General features: G+C 51.0%; 1 protein-coding gene across 1 annotated transcript; it reads right to left on the reverse strand.

The window, feature by feature from the left end:
* Nucleotides 1-9,455: 9,455 nt before the first annotated feature.
* Nucleotides 9,456-12,179, reverse strand: LOC128726573 (basic proline-rich protein-like). Its single transcript, XM_053820388.1, has 3 exons — nt 12,168-12,179; nt 10,253-12,020; nt 9,456-10,183 (listed from the first exon to the last, which is right to left on the reverse strand). The coding sequence occupies exons 1-3, from the start codon at nt 12,177-12,179 to the stop codon at nt 9,456-9,458; spliced, it is 2,508 nt and encodes an 835-aa protein (XP_053676363.1).
* Between the last annotated feature and the right edge of the window lie 1,573 nt (nt 12,180-13,752).

Raw genomic sequence — 13,752 nt, forward strand, 5'->3', positions numbered from 1 at the left:
ACGATGGTCTCTCGGTGCAAGGAGGACCGCTTTACTGAGGCGTGGATGACTAGAATCGTTCATGGGTCATTTGAATGTGGGCGAGGGCGTGAATTATGTGTTTTCCACAACCCTCACGCACCGTGAGCGGACCGGAAAGCCATAATTCAAGGAGGATATGCTGGACAGCTTGCAATCAGCGTTAATTGACGACAAATGAAACCATAATGGAATTAGGAAAACCCGCGCAAAACATCACTCTCAGAGCCCTTCCAAAACCCTGACGGGTGTTGCGTTTTTTTTTGCAGTTACTTTTCCACCAAAAATGCCCTACGAGAGCACGCATCACTTAGGCGCTAATGATGTTGCACTGTCACGCTGTCGCCCGGGGAGGGAGTCCTTAATTAGTTGTTCACAACCGACCAGGGGGCACGTATCGCCCAAGAATCAACCCATCAACCCAATGCCACCCGACAACGGTGTGGAAGTCGGCAACATTATGCTGAGACCTGTGCGCGACCCCATTTGCTTACGCCAACGTGCGTTCTGCAGGTGTACGAGGTGTATGCTAAGGTTCCGTGTGACGTGCAATTAGTCGTGACCTTGAAGCGTGAGACTTACCGCGAAAAAAAAGGGTACGACCGACTCCCACCGGAAGCCGCGGTGCGGAAGCATATTTTCAGCGATGTGCCTCTTTTTTGTTGCTGTCCATCTCCATCGCCCCTTCTACTGTAGAGGCGACATCACGACGGTAGTGGGTTAGTAGGAGAATTAACCCACAAAAGCAGGTCGCGAGTAACCGCGTGCCGGTCATGATTATGCCTCACGATCCACACTCGCACACACGCGTAATGTTTAGCACCTAGCGTTTCCTCCCCGGGTTTGTTGTCATTTCGGAGGCTCCGGCAATTATAATAAAGCGCTAAAAAGTTCATCATTACCGCACTTGGTCGAAAGTGCGGAACCACACGGCTACGGTGAGGTATCGATGGTGCGGTGACAAACGGTGCAGGTTATGTCACTTTTCTTCTGTCAACACGAGACATCGCGATGCGCATCGTTTGGAGCTCGTGCTCGCGCGTGCTGCATCGTTTGCGTGTGTGATGCAAGAGCACGGCTACCACGTGGCCCCGTGGAACGCCTTTTTCAACGGTCGGGATCACGCCCGTGAGATATTTGCCGCATTCCGGTTTCAGGACAACGCTGCCACCCAAATCGAACACTTTGACCGATAGCCGTCCGGTGATATTTTGCGCTTTTGTTTGATTTGTGCGTGTTGCATAAGTCGGCTTTTGTGCGTGTGGCAGTACGAGAGTAGTACGGAACGGGATTAAACGGGAGGATCGTTCGATCTTCCGTTGCTTCGTTCAGCGCTGTGTCATTAACGTCATAAGCGATGCGTACGCGTAACATTTAAATACCTCAAAAACGGTTCACCCAACCTTAGGGAGTAGCGCGAATGTTCGGTAATCGACACCGGTTGAGAGGTGAAGAAGAATCGACATTCTGGCATTCCGTTTCTCGATGCTGTTACAATCCTTTTTCTGTTTTTTTTTGTACAGGCAACAAACAATATTTATTAGGCATAAAATGATGTATTGTAGAAGAAATTATTTGCAACCCAACATCAAGGCTAACTAGACTTAAGGGATGCAATCACATTCGATATTCGTTTCCATGCCAACGAGAGAAGAACGTTCCTTACTTTTTTATATACCTTTATCATTTAAAAGGTATGGTCCATTCGACTTAGCTTTTTACTTACTTTCGACTCCTCTTGCGATCCTGCAATCACGTTTGTTTTTGCTTCTCCATAATGTGTAATCCAACCCATGCCAGTTTCATCAATTATGCATTTCTGCACAGTGCCCGCGGGGCCAACAATTGCACTTGCACCATCAACATTGCTCCACGTGGATCAATGGGGCGAAGACGCGCGACACTCCTTCAACGCTCCCGCGAGAAGCTAGTGAAGCGTGAGAGTTGTGCCAAAAATCTCAAAACCCCGTCTTGTGGACCCAGTGTAGAATCAACAAAAAAAAGGCAAAGCCAACCCTTTGGGTACGTATGCAGGTCGCGGTTCGTGGTGCATCATCATTCACGTGCAAGCTAATTGCCGGTTTTGGTGAGCTGAAGAGGGACATCTGCACCGTGGTCGGAAAGGTGCCCACGGAGTTGCGATTTTTATGACTTATGGTGGCCGGCAAAACTGGCGGCTTAGACGCACCAGGGTGACGAATTGATGCACACGTACGGTTACGGCCGGCAGGACCGATAGCGAATGGTTAGGTGCCGGAGGTCACCAACGACTGGTTGCGGTTATGCCATGCCTAGTGTGGCACAGGTCGGCAGATGCGACAAATAGTGCACTGGCACCGTGGCCACTACTTTCCTGGTGTAAAACAAGGTGTAAATGTTTTTAGCGGCCATCTGTGGAAACTAATTTCACGCTTAAACGTAGTGACGTGAAAACACGGATAGTTGGGTTTCGAGGAGAATTTATGAAGCCGGGGGCGAATCCTGTATCATTCCATAGACGTCTTTAATAATCATTCCAGAATACTGTCAAATATTACCTTAGTCCATTTTTAAATCAGTGGCTTTTAATGATCTGAAATTTCTTGCAGACCTGCGGTTTGTGGGATGGTATTCCTGATTATGAGAATTAATTCCACAGGCTAAGTATTTGAAGATCCACGTTAGGCGTTTCTTGAGTTTTAATTTTGTTTGAAAAAGAATGCATGTGTGACCATTGAAAGGATTCAATTAATCCCTTATTGAAGATGACAAAGGTAATTTAACTCATTATGAACACACCTCGAAAACAACAAAATCGCGAGCGATGTCCATGACTTGTAGAGACACGACAACTCGTAAAAGTGAGGCCATTTACGAAAGATTTCGCCGTTTATGACTCAACCCATTAAAAATAGCCGCCGCTGGATTCGGTTTTCGATTGCACTTGAAATGAAGCCAACATGCGGCGGCTCATCAGTTCCTTTTTCGGTGAGGAACTCCGCACGTTGACCCCCTTACTTGGTGAGCTTCCCACCCAAGAGAACGTGATGTACTTGACTTTTGGCCACCGCACTTCAGCCTGCGAACGGACCTCTTCAGAGTGCAGCTGTTGCCATAGCGATGGGTGCGTCGTGTACATGAAATGAAGAGTGGCGCCATGACAGAGACCTTCATGAGGTGAAGGCTCGCGTATCCTGAATCCTGGAGGGAAAATGTGCAAATCATCAGACTCCTAACTTGATATGAATCTTTAAGTGTTATCGGCGTAGCATCTTTCAATACATCTCTTTTTGTAGGCAAGGCTCAGACGTATTAGAATGCCTACTTTGATTTTTGCAATGCAGAGAACCGCGCACATCCTGCTGCTGCAGAATAGCATGTGCCGTAAGTCTCCAAATTAGGACTGAGAGGCTACCTTGACGACTTGAACTCACGATTCCTGGAGCTAAATTCCCGCCACATGCACTCGCAATGCGTCAACGCCACTAAACGTTATACCGCCACCGAGATGACTCTCAAAGTACGATTGCTCCCGGATTCACAAATCCATCACCATCTCCGGCTGGCGATCGGGGAAGTGAAAACGAGTTTCCTCGTGCTCGTATGACGCTACGGACCTGTTGGCCACATTCCTGCCTAACTAGCCAGCCCCGTTGGCTGCCCTTTCCCATAGGATGAGCCCTCTCATCATCGCGCCGCACGCGCTCATCGTCGCAAATATTTGCCTGTATCAAGCCGCCCCATCGAGCTGGTTCTGCTGACGAAGGGTTGGTGATGGTGAACCTGCCTCACGAAGGTACACTACTGTCCCGGGCCTACAGTCCCGATCGTGGCCAGCACACGCAAATTTACATAACCAACGGCACCATCCGCGACACAACATTGTCGTGATCTTTATGAGCACCCGGGTTGGGTTGGACGATCGCCAAGTGAACTGCTTGAACTGCGGTTATGTGGGGCGTCCCTGGACCCCCTTCAAAAATGCCCTACACCCGCTAGATGGCCGGTTCCTCGCACCGGACCGTGATAATCGGTAGAGTTACGCCAATCATTGGCCCCAGCGCCGGCGGCGCTGATCGTCAGCATCAGCTCCACAGATAACCATCGGCTGGCATTGGTCCATGAAACGGTGAGCGAATTCGAACGGCCCCGGCTAGGGCTCCGAGCTGCCTGGGGCCGTCTTTATTTCTACGAACGCTACACCTGCAAGTACGTTTATGAGTCCGAAGGGTCGATCGGTGGGAGAGAAGACAAAAAAAAACAGCAGAAGGACGGTAAAGGTCTCGCCGGGTGCTAATAGCGCCTAACCGTGACCTACTGCTTTGGCACGGTGCTGCATCTGCCTTCTGGTTGACCGGCGAGGGCTAATAAGTTCATACTCGCTTTCTATTCAAAAGGGAAATCAATTACGGACATCGGGCAGAAAGGCACTGGGCGTTATTCATCGTTCCGTGCTGAGTTAGAAACCGATGAGAAGATCTAACGTCTACCGTCTAATGTCTAACGTCTAACGTCTTAAAAGATGATCGAGCTAAACGAAACATATCAGTTAGGTGGAATAAATAACATAAACCGGGGGTAGTTTCGTTAGACGAAATTGGAGACATGTTCGTAAACAAGGCCATTTAATTTAAATCAATCAGCTCCTTGGCGCACGATGCCAGTCGTAAGCCATATGCGCCCGAAAGCTCGTTTTGTGTCTCTGAATATCGTGCTTTTTTGTTCGTTTCCTCTTCCCTAACCCGATCGTGTGGGACTTGTTTTCCGCGCTTGTGGCTTTTCTCGTCCTCAAGGCCTCGGGCTCATCGGCGCGTGCAGTTGGAGGGATTCTCAAAATTTCGAATCCACCTCACACCGATCCTACGGGGTTCCATTTCTGCGCTCGATTCGAGATCGAACTGGTTTTTCGGCGTTTCGGTCATCCCAACGGTCATTCGCAATGGACGAAGGATGCGCGAACCAACCAAACCGCCCAAGGTCACGCGAAATCGTCCGCTCCGTGTGTGTGTGTTTTTTTTTGCTTCGTTTGGGACGTGACGGTGACGAAAGTGAACACTATTCGCCTCTAGCTGGTTCACCAAAAAAAGAGAAGAAGGAGCACCTTTTCGGAGCATCATTTGCATAACACACGGGGTTCGGCACACGAGTCGGTGATTGACTGGCGGTGGGCGTATTTTATGATGCTTTTTAGTGCTCGCCTAATGCCAGCAAAACGGACAGAGAGAAGAGATAAGTGACCAAATCAGCGCACAACAGCGGCTTCCCTTAGGAGGAGCATCATGTTGCGTTATCGGATTAGCAAACTGGAAGTGCAGCGGGTCCTTTCCCGAGAATCGAAGCCGGATGTTGGTAATCCTGGACGGTGGAGTTGTCAAGAACAAAAAGGCAGAGCCTGCTACGATTTTATCGTTAATTGGTCTGGTTTCTTGGAAGAAGAGTATAGTTTCAGTCGACTTCGGGAGGTTGGGCAATCGGAGTGCAATAAATTCAACCTTTTTTTCCCGCCGACGATAGTGAGCGGAAAATTTACCATAAAACTTTGAGTTATTTTTACCATGAGCCAAACCCATAAGTCTTATGCCATCGCCTTTCGAACGGGCATACTTCATCGTGGTTTGAAGAAAAACATGCGAAATGAGAAGAAAAAACAAAATCTCATCTCATACCACCCAAACGAGCGGTGTCCAACGGCTTGTCCGAAAGCGAACTGGAACGACCATAATTACTCATTATGCGTACCACCATTTGACACGGGCTTTTCCACACATTCCGCCCGGAGAACAATCTGACCATTTCCAAACAATGGCAGCCCGGTTTCACACTTCATATGCGCCAGCATTCTGCGGTACCGCAGCGCACATGAAAGACCTGTTGGAAAAATGGTGACCAGAGTTGGGGTTGAAAAACCAAACAGACACCAAAAAAAAAGGGGAAAGAAAACGAACCCCGTCTACGCCCGGACGGACGCGGAAAAATCGCAACACAACGCAAATGAGGGCTTCAATTGGGTGGCGAAATTTCTGGCCACGATCGCATGCCACATTAATCTCGACGCGTGCACCTCCCGCGTGACGTCAGCGTCCGGTGCGGGAATCTTCGGGTTCGGAGGTATCATTTTTCATGCTTCCCAACACCCCGACCAGGCCGACAAATGGTATAGTTTATGGTGCGAGCATAAAACGATCGCGATCGCGTATCGCGCGCACCTTTCGAAGCTCACGCGCCTTATGCTTTGCGTGGCCAGATTGCGTAGGGGTCGCAACGGAGCCAAAGGGTCGAGGACGGAAGGGTGACGAAGAGAGAGAAAGAGAGAGAGAGAGCCATGGAATCGAGAAAAAAATGTTTAAAAGTGCTCCATTCGAAGGTCATCTCCTGCCGGGGGTCTTTTGTTTTAGGTTATGTTTCGGCGGGTTGGAGTAGTCTATTAGACAGTAAAAAAAAGGTATCCATAAATAGCCCACGCGCTTGACCTGTTGAGCATCTGCTCAGATTCCAGCCTGTTGGCGCAACGGTCGACAGGTAGCGTGTGAAAGGACGATAAGAAGATTCCACTTAGTAAATCGGTGGGACCGTTTGCTCATTGGTAACGGCCCTTTAGAAGCACAAGTGCTAATCAGAATGGTTAAAGGAAAAAAAATAATAAGTACAGCATCATTGCTCCATGGAACGCAGATTCCGCAAAAGTGGAAAATCCAGAGGGAAACCTACGCATTTTGACACCCTTTTGCAACATACCCGAAGCGATAGGATTGTTCGTGGACGTTGCAGCAATATACACGGATTTTAGAGTGCTTTTCAAAGCAACTCCCATCCAAATCCATTACGGCAGATTGGATCGATTTTGGGGAATTAGGTTATGCTTTGATAGTACAGCTATTAAGCGTTAGAACCACGGACGTTAAACGGTATTGTGCGTATTGCGTACGTCCTGCTGACGTGAGACATCTCCAAGATGATTGTTTTATTTGTTTGTCAGACGTCATTAAGTTTGTACATTTTCGTATATCCACGCTCAATGACCAATAGAAGGTCACTGAAGAGCGAAAATGTTAATGGGCCTGACGTTTCCTAATACGCCGGCTCTCAACTCGAGTGATCATGTTTTCGAATCCTGTCTTGATGCGAATCCCCACGATCGAACGATTCTTGTGACACGAATTTCGTATGCCACCGGCATTAAAAAGTTTTCTATCTTGTCGTTAGAAAAAGCGTTTCTGGCAGTAGTTGGGTCAATCTAGCACAAACAAAAAAAACATACAGACGTCTATTATTAGTTATCCCGTAGGTGATCCTTACCTGCAATATCATTACACATCACCTAACCAAACCCACTCGTGGACGTCCTTCACATGGCTTACTTCTGCAATAGCAGACCGCAAATTCATCCGTACGGCTTACTTTCCTCCCCTAGTAGATGATTATGCTGTTGCGAAAATTTGCATCCAAAATCATCACCCGAGAATCGCCGTAATGAGACGGTTCCGAATGCAAACAAAACATACCCGCGGTTTGATCACCGCGCCTGCACGTGCTTGCGGATGTGGTTTGCGTTGTTTGAGCATCGTTTCGCCGTTGTATTGTCCAGTGTTCCAGCCGAGTGGATAAAGGTCTCTGCACGGCTGCGCTTCCAAACCACTGGAACCACTTGACGTTGGAGCGAAACCTGGCGGTCAGATGCACACGATGGGCGGTTAATGGTTGCCCTTAGCTCGTCAATTTTCATCAAAAGACTCCCACAAACGAGGAACCTCATCTAGGAGACCGCGAGCGCGAACGGCAACGTCCACGTCCTTGGTCCGTCAGTGGTGATTTGTTGTTCTCGTTTCTTTTTTCCTTTTTTTGACTTAAGATACACCATTTTTTTTGACAAAAAGACGCCACCATCCCTCAGCTTTTCGGCTTGAGGCAAAGTTTGCTTGAACATGAACGCGCCTCCCAGAGCTTGAGCCTCAAACGAGCGAATTAATATGCGCTTCCGGTAGTTCCGTCGGATGGATGACTTGTGTTCTCGCAAAATCCAACTTGTTCCGAGGTAATGATAGACGAACCAGACACGCACAGAGGCAAGTTGACGCAACACTTAGTAGGCTTGGGCAGCTAATCAAATCGCAACCATGCGGTGACCTTCAGAAATGCAAGTCCCGCTGGCCTACTCTGATGATGGCGGAATTGTCACATTAAACCGATCGAAGGGGGAAAACAGACGAAGCATTTCTTCATCGCATGTCCAGCTTCTTCGTCCTGTTCCAGCTTCGAACGCTACGAGTTTGATCGATGATTGACAACACCGATAATTATCGTAGATTCGGTGTATACAACGCGATATGGTGAGGAGATAATCATCGGAAGCTGCTTCTCAGCTAATCGGTTGTGGTGATGGACTGCGCTTTGACGCTCTTGATCCGTCCTCGGTTACATTGGTTAACACGCACAAGCTTAAGGTTAATGCCGGAAATGAATCCCTCACGGGGATATAGTTCTAGCACGCAACAGTCTTTCTACAAGGTGAGGTACCAGGGTCGAAAGACGCTCTGAACTGTCGGAGTTTGGGAAACATTGCAACATCTTCCTTCCAATATTCAACAGTAAAATAAGCGTCCCTTAACCCTTCGCCTATTGCACCATTACCAATAGATATATGCGACATGACGAAAAATATCAGATTCTGCACGGAAGACTTGGGCGCATTGCTGGAGGCGATGCACAAAACAATCTTCGCCCATCGACACGGTTCCAGCTGTAATCGACCATTTCTTACGACGGCCATTTAATAGACCCATCTACTTTTGTGGTACAATAAAGATGAGCCAGGTTAGGATCCCCCTTTTTGCCGATGGCGCGCGATGTCGTGCCATCGGTCGGATGAGCCTAATTCGTCACGTCACGCGTCACTTTAGCGGCCCACGGTCCGCAGGGATAGCGTCCTCCATCGAAAAGGGCCTTACCGCTCAGATAAGGGCCCGCGGGATGGCTTCGGTTTAGGTTACGGTTGGCGCGGGTTTTATGGTCGATGGCGCGCGCTTGGCGCTGCCATGGTAACGGGCAACAAATTATCGACCTGACACCGCGTGCTGCGCCACGAAGCCGGTAGGGCGACCTTTTCACTGGTGCTCAGGGAGAAGGAAATTAAAAAAAAAATAGTAACCCTCTAAAAGCCCTTGCGGAATCGAACCGAAGAGTCGCGCGATTGGCAGGCGCGGTCTTTATTAATAGTTGCGCCATTCGCGGTGGCACCTGGGATCAATGCGACGTTGAAGACTTCGTTTTTCGGTCGAACGAAGTAGCCACAGGCTAGTCCACGAGGCTCACGAACTGTCAAACCAAAGCGCAGCCCACAGACAAGAAGGCTGCTGAAGCAACACACTCGTTGGTTTAATTATTGTCCCATCAAGCACATCGGAACCACCATTCATTTATTTACATTTACCAATCTTACAGCATACGGAACGATGTTTAGTCTAGAATATGACCGCTTGGTCGCCGAGTTTGTAGTAGAAACCGTGCTCGCAGTTCGCTCCTTCGCACTGCTGCGCTCCTGCAGTCGAAGCTGGTCGCACGGGTGTCTTGTCGGAGAATCCGCCATTAAGTCCAGCGCCACCTTGACGCTGAGAGTTAGAGGACGCTTGCTGAGGACGTGGCTGTTGTGGACGTGCTGCAGCAGGTTGTTGTCGCTGTTGCTGTTGCTGGGGTCGCGCAGTGTTTGCGGCAGGTTGTTGTCGCTGTTGCTGCTGCTGCTGAGGTCTGGGTGTGTTGGCAGCTGCAGGACGTGCCGGTTGCTGTCTTACCTGATTGGTGGGTGTCGGTCGAGACGCTTGGGTTGGAGCTGGTTGTCTCTGTTGCGGAGTTGGCTGAGGTCGTGGCGTTATAGACTGCACGGGAGCTGATCCACTATTGCCCTGGAATCGCGACGCTGTCGGGAATGGCGATGCGAATGAGCTGGGTTGTACGGTCACCTGAGGAGATTGACCATAGCTGGGCCTGTTGATCTGCTGCTGCTGCTGAGGCTGATACTGTTGCTGCTGAGGCTGGTACTGTTGCTGCTGAGGCTGGTACTGCTGCTGTTGGTACTGCGGTTGTTGCGGATAAGGTTGCTGCTGAGGATACTGCTGTGGCAGTGGTGCCTGTCCGGCAATTGGACGACTTCCCTGACCCGACACAATCGCACCACCTGGTTGGAACAGTGGCGCTAGGTCGCAGTTCGGCAGAAGACCTCCATTAGGGCAAACCTGTGTCGCAGGCACGATCTGCGGCTGACCGGTGTAGATGACTTGCGTCTGCGGACGAACCTCAATTGCCTGCTGGATCTCGACACAGTACGGTCCAACGCCTCCGTTTGTGCAGCAGTATGGTGGTTGACCACCGTTATCACACGTCTGGTACGGAGGTCCTTGCGGTATGGCACAGTTCGGGCCAACTCCACCGTTCGTGCAGCAGTACGGACCAACGCCTCCATTCGGACATCCGAGGAACACGACCGGTGGTTGAGTCACCGGAACGAAAGGATACGGTGTCGTTGGCTGTGGTGGTGGAGGTGGTGGTCTTGGCCGAGTAGTGGTTGGCGGAGGTCGCGGACGTGTCGTTGTTGGCGGTGGCCGTGGACGAGTCGTCGTTGGTGGCGGCTTAGGACGAGTCGTTGTTGGCGGAGGTCTCGGACGAGTTGTAGTTGGAGGCGGCTTAGGACGCGTTGTGGTCGGTGGAGGTCTCGGACGGGTCGTGGTTGGTGGTGGCTTCGGCCGAGTGGTAGTTGGCGGTGGACGAGGTCTCGTAGTGGTAGGTGGCGGCTTAGGACGCGTAGTAGTTGGCGGCGGCTTAGGACGTGTAGTTGTTGGTGGAGGTCGGGGTCTGGTAGTAGTTGGCGGAGGCTTAGGACGAGTGGTCGTAGGCGGAGGTCGTGGCCTTGTAGTAGTTGGAGGAGGCTTTGGACGAGTAGTCGTCGGTGGTGGTCGTGGCCTCGTCGTCGTTGGTGGCGGCTTAGGACGCGTCGTTGTTGGAGGAGGTCTTGGCCTCGTAGTAGTTGGCGGAGGTCGTGGCCTCGTTGTCGTTGGTGGCGGCTTAGGACGAGTTGTCGTAGGCGGTGGTCTCGGACGAGTAGTCGTTGGCGGCGGCTTAGGACGAGTTGTAGTTGGTGGAGGTCGTGGCCTCGTAGTTGTTGGCGGAGGTCGTGGCCTCGTAGTTGTTGGCGGAGGTCGTGGCCTAGTGGTCGTTGGCGGAGGTCTTGGACGCGTGGTGGTCGGTGGTGGTGGTGGTGGCCTCGTTGTTGGCGGAGGTCTTGGACGGGTAGTTGTTGGAGGTGGCCGCGGTCTTGTTGTGGTCGGTGGCGGCGGTGGTCTCGTCGTTGGAGGTGGTCTCGGACGAGTCGTGGTTGGTGGTGGCGGAGGTCTCGTAGGTGGCGGCGGTGGAGGTCTCGTAGGTGGCGGTGGCGGAGGTCTCGTTGGGGGTGGCTGAGGCGGTGCAGGAATCACTTCCGGTGGAGCACTAAGTCCACAGTCAGGAGTATGGGCACCATTCGTGCAGCAGTACGGTCCAGATCCACCGTTAGTGCAAGCTCCATAAACGAACGTCTGCACCTGTACGATAGGCGCTCCATTGTGATGGCCAGGTTGTATGACGATCGGTGGTAAAGGTACTTCCGGTACTACACAGTTCGGTCCATTTCCTCCATTCGTGCAGCAGTGCGGTGGAACTCCACCCTGAGGACACGTCGGAACCGAGGGCTGACAGTGTATTCCTTGACTTCCGGGAGTGCACGGTGGCAAGTAGCCATTGTCTGGTTTCGTTTGCTGACAGTGTGGTCCAGCACCAGCCAAACACAGCGGATCCTGCGGACGATCGTAGTGATAGCCATCTTCATCCTTGCTTCCCGATCCTCGACCACCGATGGCGAACGGTGAGGTTGATTCCTGCTGCAGCAATGCCTTCAGCAAGTTCTGCTTGTTTACGGACGTGATGAGGAAGCTTTCATCGGGTAAAGCTTCCGCCCGCGGGACACCGACTAGTGCCCCGAGGAAGAGAAGGAAAACAATCTGCAGAAAGCGAGAGGCCAAGAATACGGAGATGTTGAGTGCAAAATTCCCCTAAAACCCTAGAACTTCCAACGCTCGTGTCACTGAGCTCGGGCACAAAAAACTTTTTGTACACATCCTGCCGCAAAGCGAAACGCCTTGTTGTACCTTGTTTTCCATCTTCTTCCAGGGCTGGAGCGTTCGTCCAAGTCCAAAACCGTAACGCGTTGAGAGAAAGTGCACTCCTCGCAGATCGATATCCTTAACTGGCGGAGGACGGAACACCCCTAAGCCTACTAGCTACACCTTGCCGCACAGAACTGAGACTAGTTCAGAGAATCCTGTGTGTGGACATATTTATACCGCTCACACCGAAATCAAAAAAGAAAACTACAAACCCGCCCGTCGTCCAGTTTTACTGCCGCAAGATGTCTCCATCCACCCGCGGGCGCGCCAAGCCAAATTCAACAACAGCCTGGTTGGACGGAATTCTTGCCCAAAACCCATCTTTCGCGTGCGGGCTCATTTGAATATGGAGCTCCAAGCTCGACGGGCTTTTTTTCTTTCAACTCGCTACACTTTTTTTTTGCCAACCCCCTTCCGAATGCCGATGGCAGCATCCATCTGACTATCATCATCGGTCCCTGGTGACCTTCGACAGGAAGAGTGACCACCTCCGACCGGTACCGGGGAGGCGAAAGCAGCCAATTTTGCAAGAACCACCTTTCGGATGAACTTTAGCTCGGGCTTCACCACGCCGCTAGAAAGAGACCCGACTAATCGGGATGGCCAAATCTTTGGTCGCGGCCCGGCGGGTCGTAAAGGGAAAAAAGAACACCCCATTAAACGTCTTTGCCAAAAACAAACGGAAAGTGGTTTGGGAGGGGAGATGGTGACACACACACACACACGCGAGTACAAGAAAATGTTAAGAAACTCGTGCATCAAACGCTGCTGCGCCCAGCTCACAGATAGCTTGCTGGTCACTGGCCAGTCCGGCTGAAAGTGAAACTGGTTCTGGTTCGCGCGTCTCGGCACCTGATAAACCGTGCGTCCAAAAAATTGGTTCCCCCATTCGGCACATTATGCATCCGACTGGTTCTGGGTCCGGTGCCGGATCGCGGGGTAGGAAGCCGGATCGCGGGCGAAATGATGATATCGCGGGATGAAGATCCACTTCACGCGGGGCTACGAGATCCTCGAGATGGACTAGTTCATCAGCATGCGAGGTGGTTCACGATACCAGCAAAGGCATAGGTTGTGTGCTGGTTTTCCAGCTAAACCACTAGGGGTTAGTAAAAGTCAAGGATGTTGTGCCGCGTGCGCGTTGATCGATGTCAACGATGTCGTCCGCCAGGGGGAGATGTTTATCAGGTGGGCCACTTTAGCTTCTGGGTCCGTGGGCCGTGCGTTGATAACATTTCGAACTGAATCAATCAAACCTGGGAGTCACGTGAAGGATTTGCAAGGACGTGCTCGTAAGTTTGCGAGACACTTTCCAGAACGCTCCTAACGCTCCTAGACCCGCTGGAAAACGAGGAAGTTCTGATATCTTCCGCCATTGAACAACCGGGTCGCTGTTGATGCTATTTGTTGAAAAAACCTGTTGATCGGTCATTGGGGTATGGTCCGGTCGAGTTTTATGTTCAGCTTCTCAGCAGAACAACAACCGAGCGACCTTTTGATATTTAGCGACCCAAAAGCAACGACGACGACGACGACGACGATCAGGTCCGATAGGTAAGAGGACACG

Source organism: Anopheles nili, chromosome 3, assembly GCF_943737925.1.
Source record: "Anopheles nili chromosome 3, idAnoNiliSN_F5_01, whole genome shotgun sequence".
NCBI classification, from domain to species: domain Eukaryota; kingdom Metazoa; phylum Arthropoda; class Insecta; order Diptera; family Culicidae; genus Anopheles; species Anopheles nili.

Bases quoted from the DNA above. Each gene is read 5' to 3' on its own strand.
- LOC128726573 (XM_053820388.1), bottom strand. The intron at 10,184-10,252 runs GTCAGCCGCAGA...ACTGCGACCTAG, and splicing joins GACGCAAGTCATCTACACCG to CGCCACTGTTCCAACCAGGT.